The following is an 18803-nucleotide window of genomic DNA, read 5'->3' on the forward strand; positions in this document are numbered from 1 at the left end:
GGGTAGAACCGTTTTAAATCGTCGGAAAGGTAAGTTTCGTGGCATGATTCGCAATCAAATGAACGACATTTAGGCCTATCGATAAAAGTAATTTCATATCTCATCTAGTACACAGACTCGCTACAGACTACCAAAGAAAATCCTAGTTTGTGCGATGGTCGATATAAGTAACAGACTAGAAATATATGTTCTTCAAACCGTTTTACGACCAGTATTAGAACGGAAACCTAACCTACTATCCCTCCCCATAATTTGTGAGATTTCTTTTTTTTCTGATTTCAATCAACTTTGCTTTCCCTGTCAGTCACGTCTGAATAATGTTCCGTTCGCTTTCCTTCTCTTCACACAACGTCACGGCAAAATACCTTGCATAATTTTCGCAGTGAAAACCATCAACCACACATGCCTTTTTTTTTCCCCCCAGACACATAACCCGCCTGCCATACCGACAGCGTGTGCTTATTTTACACACTACTAAAAAAAGCGAGGGATAATACAGCATTAGGCGAGGCAGCAAAACCAACCTGCCCGCATCATACCATGTGGTAGACGCTGCATGCATGCATACCGTACATGTTCAAGCCCTTTCACTTTCCTTTTTTTTTTTTTTTAATCCTGCTCGAAAATGTGAATATTCATTAGAGTCTCGGCATTTGCGGAGCGTGTGCTGTGTGTACCTGTGCGAGTACCGAGTACCCCAAAGCAGGTTCTTTGGTATACGGTTGGTATGTGACATGCGTGTGTGTGTGTGTGTGTGTGTGTGTGTGTGTGTGAGTGTGTGTGTGTGTGCTCAGCATTGTATGCTCTCAATTCTTGCTTGTCAACAATCATTAGGCGGCTGCGAGTGAGAGAATATATACTATGTGCGTGTACTTGTCGCCTTACGGTCTGCGTTGGTGTAGGTGTGTTGTCGTTGGTGTCTGGATGTGTATGTTTGTCTGTGATTGTCTGTCCCACGTCTGTCTTCTATCAGCATGCGTGTGTTGTCTACATGTCTGTACATTATAAATATGGATTGGTAGATGATCAGGCCCTCAAGGTTACCCTGTAAAATCTGTATAATAATGATGTCTCGTGATTACTCTTCACGCGAGGCAATTTTAAACGGGTGAGGGTGACGGTACTTTTCCACATACTGTACTCTCCCGGAAGTACTCGGTATTGGATGCACGCCGATATCCACCGTGTGTTGTTTACAACAGATGTCCACAATGGTTCCCAAGGTCGAGCACCACAGCTATCATACCGCGCCCGATTACGTAACCCCTATCAATTATAAACCGTAACAATACAAGTACAGTGTATCAAAATATAAGTGCTTCCCATCTTTTGACATGGGGGGGGGGGGGGCAAAAACGACGGGGTTTGGAATGTGTTTCGTTCAATATCAACTGCAGTGCCATAAACTATACAACAAATCGGAATATCATGTGTCATAACAATTTATTTGTAAGTCTTGATACGCACGACACAACAAGCGTTGTGGATGTCTCGCGACCGCTTCATATTTCTACGAGTTTCGTCACCAATCGGCTATGAAATCTGAATGCGACAACCGACCGCCTCCCACGCTTGGCGGACGAAATTATATATTTGCATCATTCTACTTTATAACCCTTCCTAAGTGTCTATGGCAATTCACTGCAAGCTTCTCGAGTTGTTTATCAGCTATGTTCACAAGGGATCGTATGTATTTTCGCTGGGCAGCGAGTCCCCCATACTCTCATGTTCGAAGACTAGTCTTGAATACTACCGGTCACCTTGCCTCATTTCAGGGGTCAGACTAGGCGAAGAAAAAAACGCGTGGAATCGGGCTTCAAAAACGGCTGCGGGGAAAAGATGCAATTAAGCGGCAAGCCTCTGGCCTGTTCATAATCATAATAATATGCAGATATTGCCCTTTTAGAGGTCTAATACAATACTTGACATCCCCGCTGAGTTATATTTTCCCCAAGTGATTAGCTTTTGTTATCCTTTAGTGCCTGCATAAATGCACATAAATTTATTCTAATTTGGCCTCGTCCGAATTGTCAGCAGCAATATACAGTCAAATTCTGAAATTACATCACCTGATTTCACTGACGTCACTGCTCGAAACAGAAACAATTTCGATCCCGCTGCATCAGTCACGTATTGGACAAATCACCGACGTTTTTACGTTGTAGACTGTGCTCTTCGTGGGCGCAGGAGTGTCTGCACTGTGAGGCATATTCCAATGTGCGAGTTCCTGACCCGTATTTTCTGCTCCTATCGAGCATATGATTATTACGAAACTGGGCTCAATGAAGGTACGAGATAAAAATGTGATTTCTTCGTAACAATAACGGTGTCCAATATCGTCAAAACAAAATGTACGCATACTGTTCGCGCCTGTCCAAGAGTCTTTCAGTAGTTCTAAATGAGATAAAAGGCATAATGAAAGGGGGGGGGGGATCGGAGAAGCAATGACAAAAAAAGGAAACAATGTTGTTCATTGAGCTTGATCTCAATTCCTCTCTGTCTGTCTGGTCACGTACCCACATTATATTCTATTGCCTTCACGGGTGATATAAACGTGTACAAAGGTACAAATTGTATAACTATTCGTATGCGACGTGGCTGAGATATGCTTGGGCGACAGTGAGGCACGAATGTATGTACAATTTTGTACTTTCTGTCTCCCGTTCGACACTTATGTCACACGGTTAAAGGATCTCTCGGGAGCCTTTCTTTCGAATACGATAAAAAAATATATCTTATATTCACTCATGGAACACAGCATGTTTCTGGGATTTCAAATGCCACACCCACGACCGTGTACGCTCTATCATCACTGGTGTGACACGAACTGAGTGCTAGAATACATACAGAGAGCTCACACACACACGCCCGCGCGGGAATGAAGGACGAATTATTTTAGATGAACAGCATACAAATGAACTGGCGAGGTGAGAAAAGAGAGAGGTAGATAAAATGAAAGAGATGGATAGATAGAGGGAGAGATACGGTGAGAAAAAGGTGAGAGAGAGGAAGATGCTAGGAGAAAAAGAGACAAGGAAAACTGTCTCACATCAATTCGTGCTGTACAGTGAGTCATAGTGTGTGTACAGGTGGTATACACACATAACATGCTTTGTGTCTGTCTAGCGCAGAACGAATGAGGAAGAGGTGAGCAGGGGACGTATGTCTGTCTGTGATGCACCACCCACCTCTCCCTTCCCACAGACCCATGTAACCCCCCCCCCCCCTTTAAAGGACATGGCGTGGTTAGTCTGTCTCCATCACCATACGGAGACAACAAACATCGGACCATCGCAACATCATCCAGCCAAGGGGATTTAAATTGCATACTTATCTCATACATCTCGTCTATGCACCATCGTTCCGGGCAAAATGACACGAAGCAGAAACATCGCAAGTGGGTGCATAAGCGCAAAAAAAAAAAAACAAAAACAAAAACAAAACAAAACAAAACACTTTACTCCATCATCGTCTTTTGATTGAACACCATCATTAAATTCGAAGCTCCATCCCATTAATCACCCCCTGCGTGGGGAAGAGAAGTCAAAATATGTTTACGGAGAGGTAAACATCGCCAGTTCTACAATGCCAACAGGCAGGCAGGAAATGGCGGAAAGTACATGAACTTTTCAGGGGCAATTATACTAGAGTACACAACAATCTCTCTAGTTATCTGCATCGTATCTACAATGTATATTAGCAATGGGACAGTTTGGCACGATGAGGCCATATATACCTCCATGATGAGGCTTCGGTTTAGGTTCGAGTCATTATCACACATACAGGCCATACACGTTCATTTCCTTTTCAACCTTGACATGCGGGTTGGGGGTACCGAGAGGCTCGCATATTGTAAAAGAGGGAAAACGCCCACATCACACGGTGATGTGAAAATAATATGATCTCGATAGATAACACTTATTATTTCTAACGAGCAAACAGATGAAAAAAAAAAAAGTCTGATTAGTTGGTTTTATGGGGATACTAGATCAGTTTCTGTATCAAACCGGGATTGAAACTCACATAAAATGCGATTAACTCGGGTACAATTTTCCTGCTGTACCCACGATTCCCTGCGAGCATAATCAAAGTTTTAATATCCAAGAGACTTGCTGGCTGACCAACGTGACAAGAAATCATAGAGAGCTCACTTCCTTTTTAATCCCCGTCATTGCCATTTTCTGTAGTCCTAAGTTGAATCACATAAATTCACAAGGAAGTTGGTCGATAGTAATGCAGCAATGGAAAAATAATTATCAATGACTTTCGAAAGCAAAAGACACACCAAATCGTATGGTAGTATTGTATTGTTTTGTTGCAGTATGGTGAGGTGAGATAGACTTGACATGTAGCCTACATGAATGAGATTCAATTAATGCGTTGACAACAGAAACACTTGGCCCGAGTTCAAGAATTAAGTAGACCTACTTATTGAAACACTTCCTACAACATTTTATTAGACAATGAGTTCAAATACTAGTACAAAGCACACAGCTTAATGGGCGGGCGAGAAAGGATTCAGTAATGAATTTCGTGTCCTTTTTTTTTTTTCTCTCTCTCTCTCTCTCTTTTTTATAGCGGAAATAAAGGAAGGAGTTCGGGGTCTTGCAGAAGTTCCCGCGTAAAACGCAACTGAAATGTCGGGAGCGTGTAACGATAATGGGTTAGACATGTCCCTTCCTTTTAACGCAGCTGCTGTTGCTGTTTGCCGTGAATTTCTAGCATTTAGGACATTAAAATGAATATAATTACTTACATTATATAGGCCATTGTATTAATATGCATTATGGCGGGATAAGGATATGAAAAAGGGTATGATGATAGTCTTTCTCCCAGACTGCTACTCTTGCTTAACCACATTATGCTCAATGTTATGGGAAAATTCGTGGGAAAGGTGGGGGGGGGGGGGGGGGTGTATACCATACACTTTCAGCATAGTCCGGCTACTGGATGGATGCATCCACACGCGATGTGACAGATAGCTAGCATAGGACAGTGTCCAAGCGCCGTCCAACTGGTTGTCCTTATATGGTGACTTATCATTCACAGCTGAGACGGAAGGCCGGGCTGATACGCCTTGCCAATCGGAAGCCCCGGTTGAGACGGTCCAGCAATCATCGATGGCAATTAGCCGTGAGAAAACGGACAGCTCGTGATCGACTCCGGTGCCAGCCGCACTTGTCCAGTAACTTTCGGAGGATGTGAAGATATGGTTAAATGGCTCCATGCCAGAGCAATAGTCTTCTCTCCCGTCTGAAGAGGCGCCGTTTCAAAGGGCACTAGAACAATCATGGCAAACTGGATGTTTTATCTGTTACGATGAAAACAGCGAGACAATAGATCAGGGATCACCTCCCTGGATAGATTATCTGTGAGCACCGTGTGGGAGCATCGTGGTGCAATGTATTCCAGGTAGCAAAGTCGGTATAGCGGGACAAGACTGTGGATTTGTTCATACAACGTGTAGCTGGTCCGGGGTTCGAATCCGTTCCCATGCTCGTTCATCCTTGGACGATGTTTTGCAGACAATGTCCCTTTGCCGCATACAGGTGTACATTGTATAAAGGGTACCTAATGGAAATGCTTTATAGGGTGACGATGACACGGTCCTCTGGACAGAAGTGTTTAAACTGAAGAGGCACACGACCACATCATGGTAGCCACTATCATGGCAGCTGCAGTCACTGCAACCCTGAGTAATTGCACCCATCTTACTGAATTGCAAATGGGTGCCTGGTCGTCACGATAAGCCGACATGGCGCAGATTTGCCGGATTCAGGGCTTGCCAACAGTCGGGCCATAGACCGAGCGATCTGAAGAGTTGCTACGTCTAAGGAGGTACTAGAGTTCGCCTAGTACCTCTTTGTTTTGTAAAGAGTCTATTTATGGGTCCTGACTATGTAGAGTCCCCGCATTATGTCCGACAATGCCATCCGACAACCTCTTCTCGTTGTACACTGTTCCGGCGACATCTAGCATCTTGAGGGTGATCTTGTGAGGGTCGGGGAACCCTTTGCTACAACCCCTGGAGTTGAGACTCCAGGTTCTGACACCAACCTGAGCTAGGAACTTAATCTGAACACACTTCTAATCATCACGAGTTTCACTAAGCTACAGTGTATTACCATCAGAGTGTTTCGCTAGTACAAAACTTGAATTTGTTCTAAAAACAGCTGACCATATCATGGTTTCATTTACCTGTAAGACACATATAATCCTTTACACAAAACTTAAGAAAACGCAATGAATGCTAATTACACACTAAATCGGTGTCAGTGGATCACTGAGAAGTTCTGGATTAGTTCCGTAGCGATATCATATATATGTTTATTCGAATTTTCGTAACTCTGCCTACACTCGTATCTGCAATCTTATGACGCAACTGCAATTTAAGATGAACGACAAAGCAAATGAAACTGTCATGCCGATATTAGGGACTTTTCGATTTGCACGTTGAGCCAGGCGTCACCCTGTTATGACGTAGTTTTTACGTACTGCGCATGCGCGAGTGTCGACCCTCGGCTCATCGCACAAATTTCGAACGCGTTAACCCCGGTTATCACCGTCCACCCAAATCGGTTGCGCCGCGCTCAACCCACCCTTGCTATGACGTCACACTCCTCTCGGGTATCGTGCGAATGAGCACGATGACTCTCGGGAAATCCGTGCTCAGTTCACCTTTTTCCTTTTTCCTTTTTCTTTCGAGAGAATATTTATATTCTAATTACATGAAATCTTATGATCTTGATACGTCACAGCAGCAGCGCTGACATACAAACTACAGCCTCTGGTACCTACTTTATTTGCCCGTTTTCACTGTTTCGCACTTTGCAACTGCCTACCGTAGTCCCACACATGCATTTACACGTAATGCTGTACGCAAACAGATTTTGGTGCTTTTGGCCTAGCTAGTGCAGCAGTGCATTTGCCTAGTAGTCTTACCATGCATCATGTTTTAAAATCCACATAATTCCTCCCAGGATACGCATCAAGTCAAAGACAAAATGAATATTACAAGTACAGAAACGAGTCACAAATTCCGCTTATATGCACGCAAGGCACAGGGCCTGGTTGCCTCCTGCACACGCCACGAGACGTGACGCCGGCGCCCGAAATCGAAATGTGTTTTAGCAGCGGGTCAACGTACAGACGTGACGCCTTGACGTACGGTTGCGCTCGGCGGCACGTCCTTCTCGTTCACCCAATCGAAAACTCCCTATTTTCGTTCACAAACGCATCAGTTGTTGGCTTCATCAACAACTTGCGTTTGCCTGGAACAAGGGGTTTCACGAATGCAAAGCATCGCGTCTGCCCTTTCTCCCTCTCTCGCCACGGCCCCCGGTTGGGTGGGAGTGAATAAAGTGGCTCTCAACCATGTCGGAATATTATTATCGCCATGTGATCACAAAGTGAGAGCCGGAAACAAACATGGAAGAACGAGGGGTGTGTGTGTGTGTGTGCGTTGGGGTGGGGTGAAGGTGGGGAGATATGACTAACCTGCTGCATCTTTGTGTCATATTTTTGCACTAGAACACTGACTTGATCACTTTGAAAACAGGAAATTAAATAGTTCCCGTGAACTTCCTGAGTAGACCTTGAGTAGGTGGACCCCTCACAAGTTGATTTGTTCTCGGGGAGAGGATAGTCATTGCAATGAATATAACCGTATTGGAAAAGTGTGTTATACAATTGCAGGACTTCCTGATTGTTTAACATAATTTTGAAAATGGTCTTCACTGTTATGTGTGTTTTGAGTCTTTAGGAGTATAGATAGCGGATTCACGACGCCGATGTGACCATAGCCGATATGCTTTCTCTCCTGCAGGATCAACCCGCATACAGTCTGGCAAGGTTTAGAGTCGGATTTCTGTACAAGGAAATGGTAGTGAGAATTCCAGGAATTCCTCCGTAGGTCCTATATACCCGGAAGAATATCTGCTCTTAAAAATTTGAGCGAATGAGCTTTCCTTTGCCGGAAGCTATTAACCCACCCAATGCGGACGGATGCAAACTAAAATAATATGATGGCTGTTGAAACTGATAACGATCAGCAAGAAACACCAGCACGTCCTACCCACATCTTACTAAACATTAATGATCAATATTCTATCACTGATAAAGCGGATACGTTTCGATGCAGGGACGGATGCACATCGTATCTTCTAACTAAATTTACGGCTGGTGGGTTGTAAGGGATCCTTTTTATATATTATAATGCAGTTACATCGAGTTGCAGGCACAGGGATTTCCGTCTAAGACTTATTTAAAGGGGTTCTAGAGAATTCACAGTGCTCAGCATGTAACGGTCTCATCATGGAGTTACAGTAGCTCATGAGACCGTTAAATGCTGAGAGTAACTCTCCGTGGTATGATAATCAGGTTCCACTAGCGACTAAGTGGGCGTTGTAGCAGATTTCACTGTGCTTTTGTGCAAGTGATTACATTGTCAGATTAATGACAATACCATTCTGACGATCGGATGGAACTCGTAATAGCTGTACCAGTGCATGTGCCTAAGACGACAATAAAAGCCAGAACAACCACCAAAAGCTATACAACATGAAAACAAACATAGTTTGCCAATCACGACAACATGGTTAAATATGTCATCAACCGGATTGTAAGTTCTTATGATCAGTTGTGCCTGGTATGAAAAGTGCCCATCTCTTTCCCCGATTATAAACGCGTAGACCATGTTTCGTGCCTTTAAAAAGCAAGACGACGGGTCTGCGAGCTAGACTAGGTCGGATGACTGACCAAAAGCTGGCTCGATCGATATCAGCTATCGCGTTAGTCGATTGCCATCGACTGAGAGCTCGGAAACTGTACGATCGATTTCTACAGACTCCGGGCAAAGAGCGGCAGGATAATGAGTGAATCTATTCTAGCATGAAAACGGCATAATTATAACTAGAAGTATATACATGTGTGTGTGTGTGTGTGTGTGTGTGTGTGTTTACTCCACACTCCACACCAATAACCATTAACTTTTTATTAGCCATAGTTAAAGAGAATAATGGAACAGAGAGAGGGAGTGAGATCCTCTCCGCGTGATCACACGACGATAACTACACATTTGAAGCCGTGCCAAAAGTTTATTATTAGCCAGTTCTCTTGGAAGGGAAATCGTGAATTATGAAAAAACAACACAAAACAAAAAAAAAAAATGCATTTTTTTTTTTCAAAGGCAAAACACCGGGTGGTGATTGAATTTCACTGTGCTCTCCTCCAAAAACGCGCTGAAAGGATACCAGTATCGCAACGAATGAGATTGCGATGCGCCAGAAGCCCTCTACGACGATTGGACAAAGGCTTCACGAAGTCGATCTTGCGGGGATAATGGCAAATGGAAAACTACCATACTTTGTATTGTGGCACGGAAAATTACAGACAAGGTCACCTGTTTGATGCACTCATTCATAGTCATACTACAGCTTGTGCCAGAACACAGTGGATACTAGCAAGGAGGTTCGCGAGATGGAGTTATAAAACTGACTATAATTATTCAATCAGCTGTCAGTTTTCTGTGGATGGACAAAAGAATTCCACAGGTGCATTTGTGCCTTTGATGTTCGATGCTTGAAGCCGCCATCTTTCTGAGCAATCTGAAGATTCATTTTTAACGCTATTAAACATAATGTCGGGTATATGCTGCTCGTTTATATATCAAATGCAATGAAATTTCACCTAATGATAAAGCATATAAAACAAGAGTAAATTCCGTTCGAAAATATGTGCAAAAGTGTAAATCTGAGCTGTATTTTGTGAAAGTGTTTGAAATTTTACCCTCATGGAAAGCCAGTTTTATCACTTTTCTCCTTATTTCCGCCAAATGAAACTAATATGGTATCATCTTCAAGTATAGTTCTTTATAAATTAATATTTCAGATTAGCGTACAGACACGTACAGTCGAGTAATTTTGATATCTATTTCAGCAATATTTGTGCAATTTCTATTCGCACACCCCCGTGCCTTTACCATTGTCTACCGCCCACCGTTTGTAAGCAGGGATAGCGAAGAGTAATTACCATCAAAAAGACATATCTTCCTTGGAAAGTGGCTGGTGATTATGCAATGAGACACGAGTCAATTGTCTTCGCATCTGAGCGGCAGATCCAGTTTGACACATACTTCAAATATTTTGGGGTGGCGGCTTGGAGCATGGGACCAAAGCAAATAAGACTGTTGTGACTCCATTTCTCGAACCTCTTTGATACTTAAAGGTATACTCGTGAGTACGGCAAAACGGGTTGTTGCATGGGGAGGGCGTACCATATTTTGACGCTGGAAAGCATGAGTTGGCTTCAAGCAGAGAGCAGCACTTACAATTTTATTCATGTTAACCGTATAATGGCCGAAGTACACCTCATTGGCCTCAAATAGTTTCTAACTTTCATCTATTACCAAAACAGGGCCTACACTGAAGAAATTCATATGAAAATGAAGGATTGAATTGAAGCCAATTATTAAGCTCATCGTGTTCCTTCATCTAACAGTACGTACTGAAGTATCTTAAAAAAAATGGGCAGGTCTTCATGAAAACTACGTCACAAATATTTATGTATAAGCTGGGTGCATATCAGCATGTACAGGTGAACGTGTATTCTTTTTGACAATCAAAATTAACTAAAGCCATTAACCCACCGCAGACTTTTTGACAATCAAAATTATCTAAAGCCATTAATGCAGCGCTTACAGGTCAATTACCACTTATTGCTTGGCTGTTTTCCACTGCTCTTCAAATTAAGAGATTAAAATACATCATACGAAAAATCGGTTATTCGAAGGTCATTGAAGACCGCTGCTTACTGTGTATTGGCTTAATAAGGAACCCATTTTGTGTGTATATCGCGCATGCGTGCGTGGTGTAGGGATGTAAGATTTAGTGCCCATACAAGGAAAAAACATAATAAGTATGAACAATGGCACGGATTGTAATGCGGATTGCGTAAAACAAGAACAAAAAAAAAAAAAAACATACAAGGAATACTAAGACGTCGTGTTACAGAAGGAAAAGAAAAATACTAATCAGCATAATTCTGCTTTGTTGTAGGCGGGCTCGAAACTCTACATCTTTAGTTAAGTTAGGAGTTCTTTTTCCCCACAATAATGCATGCTTTTTGAAGTCCTATATTATATACTGGAAACATCCAAAAATTCGAGTTATCGTCTTAAAACTCTCGGAGGGCCAGTTCGGATCATAATCATGAGATCGTATCCACCCGCAGGGAGAAGCAATATCACATGAAGGAAAGGTTGAATTACTTCACCTTCGTTTCTTTAATTCATTATTGAAGAGAGCCCAATATGGAGACTGTACTCGCAAGCCTGATCGCCTCATGAAGGAATTTTACAAGGACTCTTCCAGTAAATCATTCGGCGGTTTCTATTCCAGAGTTCTCTATATACGGAAGAGGAAATGAAAACGTCTCCCGGACTCAGAAACAGCTTCGTTCGCCGCCAACAAGTGAAAGTGAAAACCACGTGCAAAAGGGCATTTAGTCCGAAAATAGTAATCCACCTCCAAGAAGATACGATACTCGCTGTTTACATATTGACAAGACAAACTCTTGTTTGATTTTATATATCCGCCTTTCATCATTTTAGGGCTCGCTGCTTACAACAACAGAGGCACATAGTTAGCGTCTCACTTTACAGTCGGAGTCGTCTCCTTCAAAAAGTGCACGACCCTAATTCCTTGTTGAGGATGGCTTGCTTTCAGTTTCGAACTTGGCATTGTAATCATGAACGGGTCGCCATAAAACGTCATAAAATCAAGGAGGGTACCAGGCAAAAAGTCGCCTTGTAGGCTTAATTCCTCGATAAAACTATAATATCGAAACCATATATTCCTAAGTTTCTACTTCACATTGCTAATCAAGCAAAACATTGAAACAAGAAAAACAAAATTTTCCATCCAACTGGGCAGTGCACTTATGTAAACAACTAGAAATGTGCGTTTGTATATTCCGCTATTCTTTTAAGTTATTCTCACCAAACCTGCATACAATGGTCGTGTAATAAATCCCACTTCGACCAAGAGCAGCAAACTGCGTACCAGGGGAAAGACACTGTGAAGCAGTTTCACGGTTCTCAGTGTGTGCAGAGTTCTTTCCAATGGAACGCATGCTTGAATACACTTCCGGCAGCCCCAGTTCTTTGACGATGGTAAATCGTATGTTTCAACCTTTTTCCTTCTTGTTTTTTGATGATATATATTTCAATAAGATATGGCGCTTCGACGAAGCCGGAAGCATGAGCGACAATGTAGAAAGTCACAATAAGAAACATAAGACACCATGAATATATCGCGGTGCCGGCAACAACTCGATGTTTTTTTTTTCCGTTTTCTGTTTTAATATAATTTTAATTATTATTTTTTGTTTCCCCACAGAACCACTTTTCTTTCGCAATATTCACCTGCCGGAAGACAATAATTGCAATAATTGGCAGGATATCTTTCCCTTTCTCCTTACCCATGATGGCCGCATCCCCTCCCGCCCTTTCCAGTGTAGGAAAATGATCAAGATATACGTCCTCGACCTAGTCCATCATTATCCTTAAAATATTCACAAGTATAATGTAGGCGCTTGGGGCGACGTCGATATAATTTAATATGTGCAGGTTTAGTGGTGGTGTATGCGGTGCATCAGTACACGGTATATAATGCGTATGCCTGCAACTCCAGTACATGTATATATATGACGTTGCCAGATATTGTGAGGATTCGATACCCAAGCACAACCCAATAAATAGAATCTTGGAAGTATTAATGTACAATGGTGTAACGCTTTCGTGACGTTGAGCAACAATTGGCAACATAAAATTGTGGTCGACATAGTGAATATCGCACGAGTGGATATTGAACCTACTCACACAATATACAAGATACACCGCATCACATTGATACACGTTCCTTTTTCATTATAATGTCGTTTTTGTATGCAAAATATTTCATATTTTCTACCAGAAATAAACAGAGATCATGATTGATGAATATTTATCAGGAAATAAAGATTTTGTTTCCCATATCGGCTGGAAATATACTCATTCTAGATTGTTTGCTGTCAGCCATCTCTTGCATTTCGTATCAGGCATTTTGTAGAACGAATTTCACTTGCACAATCTGAATCTTTTAATTTGAATAAAATTCTTATAACACTTTCACTCTTATCGATTTCCTCTTTATTTAACAAATATTTATAATCTATAAAATACAAATATACTGTTTATTTATGCATATATAAACATTTGCTCAGTTTTCACTATACGCTGTATATATATATATATATATATATATATATATATAGATATAGAGAGAGGTATGTCAAGAGTATTACAAACCGACGCAGAACTTTCATAATATATATATATATATATATATATATATATATATACATACATACACACACGTATATATATATATATATATATATATATCACATATAGAATTATTGTTCTCTCAGTATCAAATCGAATCGCTCAAAAATCTGTGCAGAAATAAAATGTTGGTGAATACAGCATGAACTTTATTCCATTTTTGTTTTCTATCTTATCAAAATATATCAATTTATCAATTCATCTATCTATTATCTATCTATCTATCTATCTATCTATAAATAATTAGCTGGTGATGAGGGCTCACCTTTCCGACGCTCCTCACTCCCTTGACGAGGGCCAGGAAGGTTAGGATCCAGACCAGCATGAGGCACAGCACCAGCTGCCAGCGAATCTCGCCCGTTTCGTGGAGTCCGGCAGACCTCTGGAGCACCGAATTACTGTCCGAGGCACGAGCCAAGTATAGGGCAGGCAACGGGGAGAAAAACCAAGAGCGTCCCGCACATTAGCAATGAATTCGGACATCAACGGATTTTTATTTTTTTTTGTTTTTTGTTTTTAACTACACGGTAGGTAGAGAGGTGTATGGGTACGTCAAAAGATCGGGGGAAGTTTGATTTGGGTTTCAGAAACGGGTTTACAGTGTGATGCTGTAACACTAAGGCGAACTAGGAAGCTTCAACATAAACTTGGCGGAATTGGACAGAACAGTCAAAAGGGGGAAAAACTGGATCTCGGAACATTGGACAACTGGGACCAGGAGAGGGGGTGTTAGTTTGATAATAGGAAAGAAAAGAGAAAGAGAAATGTAGATGGAAGGAGAAGGAGAAGGGAAGGAGGGGGAGGGGCAGAGCTGAAGGGACAGTGACGAAAGAAGCCACTGACGGGGTCAGAGTGGAAGAAGGCACGAGGAGGTGAAATGTGAAAAGGAGAGTTAATGATGAAACACATCAGTGAAATTAGACACAGTATGAAAAGCCAGAGCGCATAACAGCAAAGTCGAGTTAACGGAGACGGTATGTGTACGTACAGGCGTAGAATGAATGGATGATGTATACAAGCCAAAGGACAGACCTAGTATCTACGTGAAAACAGCAAAAAGGCACTCAAACTAATCTTCCCCTCTTCTATCATCAAACTAATTCCTGGAAGCAGGATCAAAATTTTTGATCTCGGTATTCTGTTGCTGTTTGATTATGTCTACGGGAAACAACACTTTGTCCGGCATAAATTTCTCGTTTTGTTTTTGAGAAAACTCAACTTCTTAATATCGAAATGAATAAATAATAAACCACATGCTGATAAACATCCTATTCTACTCACGAATATAGGTAAACTATAAATCCCAATCACAAAAATCCATGCACTATGAGGCACATAAGTGATATTTTAATAGAGAGAACAATATAAAACCACGCCCAAACACCTACAAAGTGAAACAGAAACGAATATATTAATTTAAAAACGGCGATAAATTTGTTATGCCATCGGACAACTTTGTTATACAATTGATCAATTTATTGACGAAGCGGCACACAATTTGTCAGATTTGCAAACTAATCAAGTAGCTACACTTCACAATTCACACCTATAATTACGTCTTGGTATTTCAAGTTAAGCACAAGAAAGATAAAATTAATTGTTTGACATAATCGAAACTGGTACGAACTATAGGGATAATAGTTTTGTTAGAATCAGAGCATTGAAACTTGCAAGCAAAATGAACATGACTGAAATAAATCCGTGAAAAATTTGGAGAGTTAAACTGGGATCAAAACATCTCTTTAACAATCGATTTGAGTGTAATGGAACAACATGTGTCGCATTTCCATACGTCATTTCCCTCTGGTAAAGCATTACATTTCTGACATGTTTCGGTCTGTATCTTCTTAGAATTGTCAGGATCGAAAACAGCGTAAAGAGAATGAAGAGGAAAGGAGTAAATAAATAAATACTGCATACTCCGAAAGAGCCAAAACAAGATGCGGGAATTGGAAACAAGACACTTTCACCATGTGTGTTAAGTAGTCACACCAACATAAGTATGCCAACGGTATTTTTCCCCCCTAACGAACCGCCGGCAAAGGCCAATGTTAATATTTGTAAAGCACTATATGAGACGGTGTCATATCTTTCAGGTAAGAAAGGAGTAGTAATTTCCAAGATTTAGCGTGGTAATGTTTGTATCAGTTTGGGTGGACTGTAGTGCTTGATTTGTAGAAACCTTTTTTTTTTTTCCTCCTTAGGATTATTTCCTTTCGAAGAAGAACAAGAAATGCCGATTTTGACGCCAGAAATTGATAATGCGCACCATACAGGACGCTATATACCCTCTCTTCACCCGTATCAAACCCATACACACCCAGCACACACCTCACGCATACCTACACGCACACACACACACACACTGTTTGACATAGTTCTCTGCAGAAAAGAATTACATTGTCATTCATTTCCAAATTAACATATATACATATTCATCTTTTGTTGTGATAATCTCACCAATGAGACACAAGAGCTCGACAACCTTGGGCCGTCGCTGCAAGGAAAGGTGATTTGGGTTAACTGCGATCATGGAAAATAAGAAACAAGGGTTGTTACGATTAGTACGTAAATACCTATTTCATTGTGTGTATGTCTTTCTTCTTTTTTCTCTCTCTCTTTCTTTTTGTGGTTTGTTTTCCATGAGCTGGGTTCCTTCCCAATCCAAAAATCTTGAATAAAACATAAAATTCAACAGAAACAAGAGTTTGAAATTTGAGTTCACATGTCAATAATTCTAGCTAAACAATCACTTCCCTATTCAACCATTTTTTTTTTCCTACAAAGACTTGACGTATTTAATTCCGGGAAAAGGTACCGTACATTACTGCCATCAAATATAAACTTTAAAAAAAAATTTAAAAAAAATCACGCATTGTAGGAAATTTGAAATTCAGCTTTTCATCTAAGACTCCCAGGTCAATTTGCTCAAATGCACTTACTATACCACTAATAATAATAATAATATCGTGGAAAGCTGAAGTTAGAAAAATGTGGTCACCGCGGTACTTGATCAAATTGTAGTAAAATAGATTATTCGTACCATGAATACCGATGAAGGAATTTAGACTCTTAATTAACAATACCATTTCCTTAAAAATTCATCAACAGTGCTTAAATTCTTAATAAAACGCAATAACATACTGTCATATACCAAACTCTTGATATTTTTGTATTCTCTACTATACTCGTGGACAAACGAGAATAAGAACCAGAAAAAGAAAAAAAATGGGGTGGGATGAGAAATTGCTTGCCCGTTTTCGACAGAACAAGTACTATAATAATGATTTTTATAAGCGGCATTGTGCAATTTTTGTTTGCTTATTTTTTGGTCATGATTATATTACTATTGGCAATGGACGTTTGAAATGCAGTTTGTGAGCGTAGATACAAACGTAGATAATTTATTGTATGCCATGACTGTGGAATAGTGTTGTTGTTTTGTTTGTTTTGTTTTTCTCTCTCCTCACTGTTGATGTCTGTTTTTAGTGCATAGATGTCGTCTGCTGATGGCAAAAGCTACTCCGGAGATATATAATATCGTAAAATAGCCGAGTAATGAAGTAGTATCGGGCGCATTTTGAATGTGAATTATTGTGAGTGTGAATGTCGTGCAAATTAATTCACTGAGGGGTTTGATCCTTTTCAAATCTGACCAAATTTTTTTAAACAATAAATAAATAATTGTCATATTCATCTCAAACTGCAATGATGGCGTTACGTTAATCAAGAACACATTTTCACGATCAATTCCCCATGAAATGACGGTCAAAATGAATGATTACAAAAATCATAACAAAAGAAGTCAGTGTAGCGTAAATAAATCCAACTGGAAGTGTGTTATCAATGATGAGGAAATCGGTTATATTCCCATCTCCATAATCCATAATTCCACTTTTTATAATCATTCGTCCACGCTGGAAGATTTAAACTACCATCTGGAAATAGGCAAGAACCATTCAAGAGCATTCAATTACTTTTTTTTTTTCATGTATAAAGTCATATCATAAAAGTAATAACAAAGGAGACTTCACAAAAAAAAAAAAAAAATCCTCTTTCAGACGCTTTAAATACGGAATATTATACCATGATGATTCTATACCACAGCCAGCAGAGTAGCATACATAATATATATCTTTTTTCTTCTTTCTAATTGAATCATCAGTTGTGCATGTTTGTTTCCTATATGATCTGTGTGCGTGTTGATCTGTATGTTTTAATGTGCTGTTGTATAATCGAAACTGGTGACATTGCACTGCCCACGGCAAAATGAAAATAGACAATTTATTGTCAACTGAATCAGGGCAATACAGCAAAGTTTTCATTTTTCTGTTTAATGTGTCTGTATAAGTATGCTTGCCTTGGAGTGTATTCTGTGTAACGTCAATCACTCGTTGATAAAAAAAAAATCCAAATACAAGTCTGTATTTATTTCAGATGAACCTTGGCTATATAGTACTTTTATATTGTATGTTCATAAATTAATCATGTATTGAAATGGAACAATACACGCAATGCATTAATAATGGTAGTGGAAAGCATGTAGTAGTATACATGAAGATATGTACGCGTACATTTCTCCCGCGTCCCAGAAAAAATAAGAATATATCAGCGTCTATAATTATCGTATGGCGAAACGCAATATCCAAACATTTGTGGCATATCATCAAAATACGTGACAATTTGAGATTAATAGAGGTTCGCAAGAAATCGAGCAAAATTGGGAAGGAATACATTAGCGGTTCAGTAATACGTCGCCCAGGCACTGCATACGTCACTTTCTACGCGGTGGTATCAATTTCTAATAATTTTTCCATGCTTTTTTGAAGCTTTCATCGCTGTTTCCACGGCATGAAGTCTTCTCCACGAGAGCAATTTGCAATCGTATTTAGATTTATCAAACAGAGACAAATTAAATTTAAATCTCTCATTCAGACATTGATGATCCATATTCCTTCAAATTTCTTGCTACGTAGGTTCCAATAAACAATTCATGTTCATTCATTCGCTATTTTGCTGATCTCGAGTGTATCTTAGCTAAGACCCACGCACCACTCTGGCTCAGTGGACGCTTTCAGAAATTTCTCCAAACTTCTCTGTCAAGCTCTCGGCCGAGGACAACAGCGACGTCACGGATTTTTGAAATGCGGAGAAACCAGCTCGTTGCATCAGGCCACACACACAACATTTTCACATCATTATACATCGTCAAGACCGCGAGGCTCACCATCATCGCAACACACAGAGTCACCAACAGGCACCTCTCCCATCAGGACCATGTTCGCAGCCTTTACCCACCACACCCACCATTCACCCACGGAATTCTTCGCCAAATCTGGAAGCGAGCTGCACGGAATTATTTATATTGCCAACACAACCAATAGCGCGGATGGTTCAATACTTTTAGGGGGTTGTTGTTTCT

At 40.5% G+C, this 18803-nt stretch overlaps 1 protein-coding gene across 1 annotated transcript in view; it reads right to left on the reverse strand.

The window, feature by feature from the left end:
• LOC140235229 (sodium- and chloride-dependent glycine transporter 1-like) overlaps nt 1–18803 on the reverse strand; it is a 58397-nt gene that overhangs the window by 15292 nt on the left and 24302 nt on the right. The window contains exon 5 of the mRNA XM_072315262.1: nt 13647–13779. Coding sequence (XP_072171363.1) covers nt 13647–13779 — 133 coding nt within the window. The remainder of the gene's footprint in view (nt 1–13646; nt 13780–18803) is intronic.

The sequence above is a fragment of the Diadema setosum genome, chromosome 11, assembly GCF_964275005.1.
Source record: "Diadema setosum chromosome 11, eeDiaSeto1, whole genome shotgun sequence".
NCBI classification, from domain to species: Eukaryota; Metazoa; Echinodermata; class Echinoidea; order Diadematoida; family Diadematidae; genus Diadema; species Diadema setosum.